This window comes from Rutilus rutilus, assembly GCF_951802725.1.
Source record: "Rutilus rutilus genome assembly, chromosome: 12".
NCBI classification, from domain to species: Eukaryota; Metazoa; Chordata; class Actinopteri; order Cypriniformes; family Leuciscidae; genus Rutilus; species Rutilus rutilus.
The window spans coordinates 31408662-31419178 of NC_140217.1; the positions used below are offsets into that span (position 1 = coordinate 31408662).

The 10517-nt window shown below is 35.5% G+C and overlaps 1 protein-coding gene across 1 annotated transcript; it reads right to left on the reverse strand.

The window, feature by feature from the left end:
• Nucleotides 1-3178: 3178 nt before the first annotated feature.
• eefsec (eukaryotic elongation factor, selenocysteine-tRNA-specific) lies at nt 3179-10308 on the reverse strand (the record flags this gene model as incomplete). The annotated part of the gene is made up of 7 exons (XM_084425973.1): nt 3179-4295; nt 5184-5340; nt 6050-6679; nt 7185-7349; nt 7767-7863; nt 8070-8277; nt 10011-10308. The coding sequence occupies 7 exons, from the start codon at nt 10306-10308 to the stop codon at nt 4114-4116; spliced, it is 1737 nt and encodes a 578-aa protein (XP_084282099.1). The 3' UTR covers nt 3179-4113.
• Between the last annotated feature and the right edge of the window lie 209 nt (nt 10309-10517).

Consider the following 10517-nt stretch of genomic DNA (forward strand, 5'->3'; position numbering starts at 1 on the left):
ATGCGAGCCATAACCATACGAGCATCTATTATTAGAAAAAAAAATCACCTGCGAGCTCGTACATCAAAAATTGTACCATGTACGACTTTAGCTATGGGAAATTGCACAGACTTCTATTGTTTTTATATAAAGCTAGTTATGAATACTTTAACCTAACCCAGACCCTATCGATTACAGAAAACTTTCAACATTTTTACATATAAAAAAAAACATTATTTACTTTATTTTTATACTGTTTTTACAAATGAGAACGTCCTCAAAAGGTGGTTTTGAGAGATTTGATCAGGTTTAGATCACTAAAACACACACACACTATTACAATATAATAATTTGAATAAACTTAACATATCATGTAATATAATGATCGATCAGTTAAAAGCTGGGCAATATGAAGACTGCACTTGAGAATTTGTACCCATGTGTTTATTTTTTCATAACAAAACTCTTGTTTATGATGTTGCTATAGTGCTCTGGGTGGTTTCTATAGTGTTACTAGGTGGTTGCTAGTTGGTTGCTATAGTGCTCTGGGTGGTTTCTATAGCGTGGTTGCTAGTTGGTTACTTACTGTCCTAAGTTCTCACCGAAGTATAACTAATCTGGTCACGTAGTGATAGCTCACTTCTGTTCAATACGCTGCAACTTATACAGTATCCATGGCTGTGGCACAAATGCCAATTGTGGAACGAGTTAGGTGGCAGAGTTAGGGGTAGTTTTGTTTTGTTTTTTAAAAAGAATGAAAAAACTGTAATTAAAGGGTTTGTTCACCCAAACATTTAAATTCTGTCATCACTTACTCTCACATTCATCAACACACACATCAGTTGGTAAACGGAAGCTCAAGCATGCTTAGTTGACGTGTGAGAACCAATGAGGTTCATTCTCGTGTTACGCAGCCCGTTTGAGCTTCAGCAAGAATCAATGAGGTTCATTCTCGTGTTACGCAGCACGTTTGAGCTTCAGCAAGAACCAACGAGGTTCATTCTTGTGTTACACAGCACGTTTGAGCTTCAGCAAGAACCAATGAGGTTCATTCTCGTGTTACGCAGCATGTTTGAGCTTCAGCAAGAACCAATGAGGTTCATTCTCGTGTGTTACCCAGCACGTTTGAGCTTTCACAAGAACCAATGAGGTTTGTTCTCACGCGTCAAGCAAGTACGGATGAGCTTCTGTTTATGTTCGCTGATCAGTGTTTATATATGGTAATTGCGTAGACTGTCAATGGACGGACAGAAATCTCTCAGATTTTATTAAAAATATCTTCATTTGTGATACGAAGATGAAATGATGAGTTTGGAACGACATGAGAGTGAGTAAATGATGACAGAATTTATTTTTGGATGAACTAAACCTTAAATTAATTACTATTTTGCCCGACTCTGGGGATACTACTGCCCTCTATGTGTAAACAAGTGGTATTGCAGTGTCCACACAGACATTAGCGCGCTTTAGGAGGGAGAAAAAATACTCTGTAAGGAAACAATCCATGAGATCAAAGAATATAATTAAAAACGTACAAATACAAATGGCAACTGCCTGTGCTGATGAAGCCGATAATGTTAATGGTAGTGGTAACTCAAACACCGAGCGTGACTTTACCTCTCTTTGGGCTCATCTCAAGATCAGTGCAGGTCCAGGGATCAGGAAGGAGACAATCTGCAGCTTCAACCTCATGGGAAAATCTTATGTTTGTATTTCCTTTTTTCTCTATTCCCCTTTTTCAGTCCCTCTTCTCCCTTCTCTTTCAATTTATGAATTTTAAACAGGCACTCTGAAAGACCTTTCTGATGAAGGACCCTGATTAGAGAGGTTAACAGACTCAAGCTGTCATATCAAAGGCTTGTACATGCATGCACTCACACACAAAATAAAAGACTTAGATTCCTATCTGAGTCACTGAAGGGGAAAAGACAGTAAAAGACAGCATGTGTGTGTGTTTAAATTTCTCTTGAGTCAATGATCAGGCCGAACATGGCATGAAAGCCATGTTGTGTTAGACTCACAGAGTTCTATTGCCTGCAGTGTTTAACTAAGTGTTCTGTCTCTTTCCTGCTGTAATTAATCAGAGAAATTGAACTTGGCCTCATTAATATTAATGCACAGTAAAACACACACACAACACACTTCTGATCCTTACGAAGGAGAAATCAGTCAGCAGACTGCATCGGGCAATTGTTCTGGCATACAGTTCAAATGTTTGAGATAGGTAAGAATGTTTTTTTTTTTAAATAATGATCTTGTGCTTACCAAGGCTACATTTATTTGATTAAAAAAAATTCAGCAAAATTCTTAAATATTATTACAATTTAAAATCTGTTTTCTATTTTAGTATATATAGGCTATATATATATATATATATATATATATATATATATATATATATATATAGACCCTTTCCAAAAAATTTGAATATCATGGAAAAGTTTATTCATTTCCATAATTCCATTCAAAACGTTAAACTTCCATAGATTATATTCAGGGCCCACAACTTAAACGATTTCAAGCATTTAGTTGTTTATTTGTACAGGATTTGCACCTGCCCACACTGCCAAAAGAACCAAAACCTGGTTCAATGACCATGGTATCACTGTGTAATTACTGTGTGATTTCATGTAATATTCAAAAAAAATTAAATCCTGTTTTTGTGGGTTTTATGAGCTGGAAGCACAAATTATGTACAAATAAACAACTAAATACTTGAAATCGTTTAAGTTGTGGGCCCTGAATCTATAATCTATGAAAGTTTAACGTTTTGAATGGAATTATGGAAATAAACTTTTCCATGATATTCAAATTTTTTGGAAAGGGTCTGTATATTGGATAAGTAATAAAAAATAAATAAATAAATAAATAAATAATAATAATAATATATATATATATATATGTGTGTGTGTGTGTTTGTGACCTGTTTTATTTTCTTTCTTCTGTGCAACACAGAGAATAAATGTTTTGCAGAGTGACTGGCAGGTTTAAATATGAATGTGATTTAAAAGCCAATATGGAGGGGAACATTTTCAGAGAATAAGCTATAGTAAATTGTATAGACTACTTTTTTGGACCACGGTGTGGAAAAGAGCAACCTTGACATTCTGCAAAACATCTCCTTTTGTGTTCCACATTTTGGAATAAAATCCTTCCTTTAGAGGTTAATGTATGGCCAAAGGATCTATACAAATCTATATACTGTATATATAAAAACTTTTATTCAGTTAGATCAACATCTTCCTGTTGGAATAAATGACAGCACATTTGCTAGTCAAAGAAAGTGTGCGTAAGAGAATGAGAGTGATAGGCAGTAACCTATGAATGCACTTCTTAAAAAGTCCAGTTATTAGCAATTATAATGAATAACAAATAAAGGCTTTGTTCTTACATGCAATGTCAGGTAAAAATAGGGAAGTATATCAACACAGGTGGCATTTAATATTTTAGTACAGCTGCTTTTTGTATACTCGCAAATTAAGAATGAATTTGACTACAGATTCCCCCGAGTTGCTGCAATGTAAATGGAATCTATGCAAATCTGTGAAGCAAATCGGTAAACAATGATAAGACTTATTGTGGTTAAATATAGTTTTTGTTTCTTTTTTTTTGTGGGGTGGGGGGGACTCAGAAACACACATTCACAAGCAGGCCTACATGTGCACAAACAAACAAACAGTGGAAATTAAAAATTGATATTTATACATTTAGAGTAACTGGAGGTGAGGTGTGTGGAAACAACAGAAATATTTGCCTATACTCACAATGCTTTCTGCCCTTAAGCAACATCCCAACCACTCTCAATATGCCAAGCTCAAAGATGCATAAACACGTTCCACACACTCACAAAAAAAATAGTTCATTGCAACTAAAGCAGTTTAGCTAATAGAGTTGTTTTATTAGCAGTCATATAACATCACTTATTAGTAAGGTAATGATGTGTTTTGAAGGAATATTCCATGTTTTCTTTTTAGTTCATTTTTATTATTCCATATTTGAAGGAATAATAAAAATGCCAAATAACAGAATAGAAACTCTCAGAATAGAAAAGTTTCCCGCTCCATATCCCAGACTTGTAGTGTCTGTTTTTCCTGTCCGCTTTTCAGCTCTTATCGGGAATGATCGGACTGAGGGTCAGGACTGCACCATCTTTTTGTGGGGATCATATATGTAGCGTTTGAAGTTTAAGTGTATGGTAACTGGCTGAGTGTCAAGCTTGGTTTCCTCAGATTTGGAGGATTCATTTTTGGCCCCACCCTTCCCCTTCTTCTTAGATGAAGAGCACAGAAGCTGCTTGGTTTCTTCTTTCAGCCCCTCTAACAGAAGAGAAAGAAAGAAAGAACAGGCATTCATGGACAAGGGACATACAAAGATACTAGATACTCATGTTTTGGATGGATACATTGATCATATGACCATTAAAGTTTTAAACAGGAATTAACTGCTGCGTCAATCAAAATGTATACATTTTCAAAAAAAAATCTAGATTGACTTATTTCAGTGTTATTTTAGTTTTATTTAAAAAAAATCAATAAGACTGTTTTTGTCATTTTATTATTATTTTTAAATATTGCCATTTAGGTTTAATTTATTTTTTATTTCAGTTTTAGTTCGGTTTCATTTTGATTTAATTCCAGTTATTAATTTTAATGCTTCGACTTAAATGTATTTCAGTTTAATCCCAAGGCAACATTTCAAATTTTCGTTTAGTTTGAGTTTTTCAACTAATATTAATATTTCTTTTAGCTTTATTTCAACTAACAGAAATGACTTGTAAACTCTTTTTTTTTTTTTTAACTAGACAAAAATTTGAGGTAAAGTACAGTACAAAAAAACTAAACATCCTTTCCAGTGTGGTTATGGATACATTCATTCTACTAAATTCATTGAGCCTGAAGAGAGGTGTGTCTGTGTGTGCGGATGCATATTTGTGTGGCTGAGGTCTACCAACACAAGAGAGCCTTGAGGGTCAGGAAAAGGATGTATGTTTTTTTGCACATATATTTAAGATATAGCGTGCATTTTTGCTGTGTGTAACTTTATATGAGAGCAGCTTTTGTGTATATGCTGTCTTGAATGAATGAATGAGTGCATGGATGTAAAAAAAAACAAGTCCCCTGACAAGAAACATAGAGGAAGGAGGAAAAAAAGAGGCCAAGAAAAAGTTAGGGAGAGTAAATAAGAGTGTATTTGTCTTTGCTTACCTGGTATTCGGATTTTGATCTTGCCACTCTGGCCGAAGCCACCTTCAATGGACCCCATTTCTCCTGTCGACAGCGTAACTTTTAAACCCACAAACAGCTGAAGGTTCGTCTCCTTCTTAAACAGGTTTCGACCAATCACAGTGTAGTCATCTGTCACCTGACCAAAGATAAAAAACTGATGAGCTAAAGCCCGAGTACACAAGGTGCTCAAAAGACTGTAAAAAGTCAAATAAATTAATAAAATTAGAAAGAATTGTGTAGGAACAAAATCAAACAATATCTGACCCCAGATATAGTGAAATCAATTATACAATTAAATCATGTATATTATGTACATTACCATTCAAAAGTCTGTGGTCGGTAAAGATTTATAATATTTTTCAAAGAAGTCTCTTATGCTCACCAAGGCTGCATTTATTTGATGAAAAATACAGTAAAAACTGTAATATTGTGAAATAATTACAATTTAAAATAACTGTTTTCTATTTTTAATATATTCTAAGATGTAATTTATTCCTGTGATGGCAAAGCTGAATTTTCAGCATCATTACTCCAGTCTTCACTGTCACATGGTGAAATCAGTGAAATCATTCTAATATGCTGATTTGACGCTCAAGTAATATTTATTATTATAATGATTATCAATGCTGAACAGTTGTGCTGCTTAATATTTTTGTGGAAACCGTGATTTTCAGGATTCTTTGATGAATAGAACATTTTAAATAATAGCTTTTAGCAGCAATTTAATGAATCTTTTCTTAACAAAAGTGTTCATTTCTTTATTAAAACTTACTGATCTCAAACTTTGTCTGTGTATGTGTAATTTTACATTTATACATTATCAATATATAAATATTTGTAGTTACCCGTTCCACTGATCCTTCTTTCTCCTTATCTTTGCTGATTTTGAGTCGAGGCAGTGCTGTCTCTGTGTAGTTTTTGTCCTCAAACCCTTCCAAAAGCTTTCCGTGAAAGGCAAGCCTGCATGTGTTACCATGGATATCTGAGTCCAGTCGTGACCCAATCACTAAGCAAAGTGGTGGACATGTGACCGGTCGTTCAAACTCAAGTAAAGCCCATTGCTGTGGTTCCCCTCTCCCTCCTTCCGCCTGACCAGTCAAAAACTCATCCAGGTGGTGAAACTCCCAATCAAATGAGAAAGAGCTTGTACTTTGCTCTTGAGAGGCGGGTCTACAGTCTCCATTTTCTTTGCCAGGAAGCACTCGATTGAAGAATGAGATACGCGCCATAACGGTTTCATGTCCAACGGTGATGTGAAACTTTGCACGGCTGCTAAGTGCTCCGCGATAGTATTCAATCTTTTGGACGGATATAATAGCAGCGTAAAGAGTTTGCAATGAACCTGGTGTGCATATTACACCCCGTTCTAACAGTTTTGGGTCAAACTGTGTCACACACACGCCAACCCGATCCCCTTGCATAGCACTAGGAACCGGCTTACGAAACATCTGCACAGATTTGACCTTGCGAGTTACCTAAGGAATAAAAAAAAAGAGAAAGAAATAAGGAGCTGATCATATCAATACACAATGTTGCAAAATATTTGTTCACCTATGATTGTGAAATTGCTCATTTGGAAACAGTCAGAGAATAAAAAAATAAAAAAAGATAAGAATCTTTTTTAATGCAATTTGTGCAGTTTACAATGCATACAGTATATACAAGTGTTCAAAGGTTTGGGGTCGGTAAGATTTTTTTATGTTTTTGAAAAGTCCAAGCCTGACCTATTTAATCAAAAATACAGTAATATTGTGAAATATTTTTTCTGTTGAAATATATTTTAAAATGTAATTTATTCCTGTAATGGTCCAGTCTTCTGTGTCACATGATCCTTCAGAAATCATTCTAATATGGAAACATTTCTTCTTATTATCAATGTTGAAAATGGTTGTGCTTGTAAAAACTGTGATACTTTGATGAATAGTAAGAAAAATAGTCTTTTGAACTGTAATGTATGTATTGTAGTGTGTAGATAAGTACCTTTAACGCTGGTATCTCTACAGTCTCATTGACACTGAGTGACCCTTGTAAGATGGTGCCAGTAATGACTGTTCCCTGGCCACGGATGGAGAAGCAGTGATCTACAGCCATGAGGAGGGAACCTGACGGATCTCTACGAGGAAGGAAGGCCTGGGCCTTCAATAACTAAACACACAATCAGAGACAACCTCAAAAATATGGTCCATACCTTTCAAAAATACAGTAATAACAAAAAGCCCTGAGACCTAAAATCTCCCTTTAGCTATAATGATAACATCCACTCAAGCTAGTATAAACTAGTTTGTGCTAAAAAGGTCATCCAGCATGATTTGAAAAAAAAAATCTATCATGTATCAATGGAAAAAAGGAAATCTGTTATCTGTCATCATGGTCAGTGTCACAAATTTGCATAAATTTGATTCAGTTTTCTATATATATCTTAAAGGATTTTTAACTTCTTTTACATCCTAACTTTTATTTATATAGGCATTTTTAATTTATAAAACGATTTACAAAATGTAAAAGTGGTCTCCGATTTTTGGATTTTTAATCTGTGCTGTGACAGCACCCCCACTAACTCACATCTATGAGTTCAGTTATCCCCTGTGGCTCGTCTGTGTCCGGGGCCTCAGGACCACCTGGCTTTGCTGCCACAGCAATTATAGGACAATCTTTAAATCTGACAAGCAAAAAATAAATCAAGTCAGTTTTATTTGTATAGCACTTTTCACAATATACAGTTTTTAAAGCAGATTTACATCACAATGGTAATGTTTATAATATCTTAATATCATCATGCCTTAGTTGCATTTAGAAGAGTAGAGCTGGCAAAATGTACAATATATAGAATATATAGTGAAACGTGCTTAAGTTGACGGTGTCTACCTTGTGTTCTCGAGAGTTTTGTGCATCCTCTTGGTCATTTTGTCAATAGCCGCCTGTCTCTTGTCACTAGGCAACATGTCTGTTTTGTTGAGTATGACGATCATGCGGGAGCAGGTCAGCTGACCAATCAAAAGGCACTCTGCTGTTTGCGTCTGCATACCTTTCACAACGTCAACCACCAATATCATCAGATCAATGATCTGAGCACCTGAATGCAAGTACACAGATGAGAGTAAAACATATAAGTTCAACAATGACAAACATAACAGAAAAAGAGACCAAAAACAAGAGAGGCAGGAGACCAGGCTATTGCCTTTCCTTTCCCTCTTTTTCTCTCCCTCTCTCTGGCACTCATTCTTTCCTGAGAGATCCCCTCTGGGGGAGAGAGGAAGTCAAGCTGGAGCCATGAACAGCCCTCTTCCGCCTTAATCAACCACATGTGACATAAATGCACACACACACACACACATACACACACGCCATCAATGCAATTACACTAGACTTTCCCACTACACTTGAGATCTCTTGAGTTTGTTTGGTCCCTCTAGACATTGTTTCTCCAAATCATATATTCCTTCATAAATCCCTCATATTACTTATGAGATTGCGTATGCAAGAAAACAAGTCATGTAAGCTACTTTTTTTTTAGTATAGAGGAATATCGAAAGCATGTATTGTGTACCCACGAGTCACGACTACGTAGGTTAGCAAATAGATGTGATTAATCACTTAATTCTGTTGTATAATTTTGAAATGCATTAAATGACAGAATCTGATCATGATCAGAAAAATTATGTTGTTCTTTGGTGTAATCATGCTATTTAATCTATGTAGATATTACAAGTCTGTCATTAAAAGCATATTTGTCTTTTGATTTGAGAGCTTGTTTTAACCCTATAAAGTGTATGGTATCATTTTTGATACATGAATTTCTAGGGCCTCTAAATTTCCAACATTATTATAACTTTGTTGGAAAAACTGTTGTACCCGATCTACTAGATGCCCTCTGCACTCTAATTGATAGTTCATCATTTTTAATCAAGTAAAAGGCCTTCAGGTCGTGGTACATGTCTTTTTGCTGGGAATTTTTTACAAAGTAAATATAAGAATAACTTTTAGATAGTTATTAATATTTCAAAACTGGACTAAAGAAAAGAATACTTGATTAATCTTACATACATTTTGACATGATTTTTTTCTTTAAAAAAAGTCAGTATCAAATTTAATACAACAGGTTTTTGAGGAACATTTATTTATCTCTCAATCATCATTGTACTGAATTGCATTATGTGTTGGTCCCCCACAATTAAAACTACAGAGCTTTGATCATAAAACTAAGCATTACATATCATATGATTGGGAGAGATGGTTTTAATTGACATTTATATGCAAGTACTGTTATATTAATTTATATGCATGTAGTCTGGTGAGGTCTACCCAAATTTATTCTTACTTTACATATAAATAACAACATCTGCAATCTGCACCAATTTACATATTTTTCCTCAGTTTGGGCCTCAAATATGAACTACATATTCTCACTATACCATTAAAGATGTAATAAATATGACACACAGCATATTTGGTTTTCTTTTATATATATATATATTTTCCTGAAGGTTCAATAAACTGTTCTAGCCTATTTAAAATTGATTTTACTGATGTATTGTTATATGTCAGTTTCTACAGGGTTAGATCTCTTCAAATTAACACACACACACCACCTATTGGTCAAAAGTGGTAGTGCTGGACCATGTTTAAAATGCCCTGACAGGTTGCTTTTATTCTACTAATTATAGTCATACTAGAAATTAAAAGACGTATGGTGCATTGCTTTGTTTTGCATGAATTACATATTGATCCACGCATACTTGTAAACATGCAGTTTGGTATTGTGGGTTGAATTGGTGTAACCCTTGCCCAACTAATATATCCACTTACCCCCGATGATAGTGCGTATGAGGGAGGCATGTCCAGGGCAGTCCACCAGTGTGAACTGCAGACTGTCGTATGGTCTGTCCCCGCAGGACTGTCTCAGGTGCTCCGGTAAGGGCACCGTGAACGCACTAAAGCCGAGATCCAGCGTGATGCCGCGCTCTTTGGACTGGGGGTTCTTGTCGAAGGCTGCTGTGGATGCGGTGCTGCTCAGCGCCCGGGCGAGAGAGGTTTTTCCGCTGTCCACATGGCCGAGGACACCGACGTTAAAGTTCAGCGTTTTAGGAAGACTGGAATCTGCCATTACTGGAACTGTTGGGTAACAGAGACTGAATGCGCAGACTTTGAACTGCTGACAGCAATGCTGTTGGTTCAACCTAACCAGCTCAATGTTAAACTGTCAGTAAACCAAATTGATCTAATTTGGTGGAATTTAATAATATGAGAGATTAAATTGCATGCTAAGTACATTACTGCATTCAGAAAACTTTTCTGAAATTTGACATTTGTTCT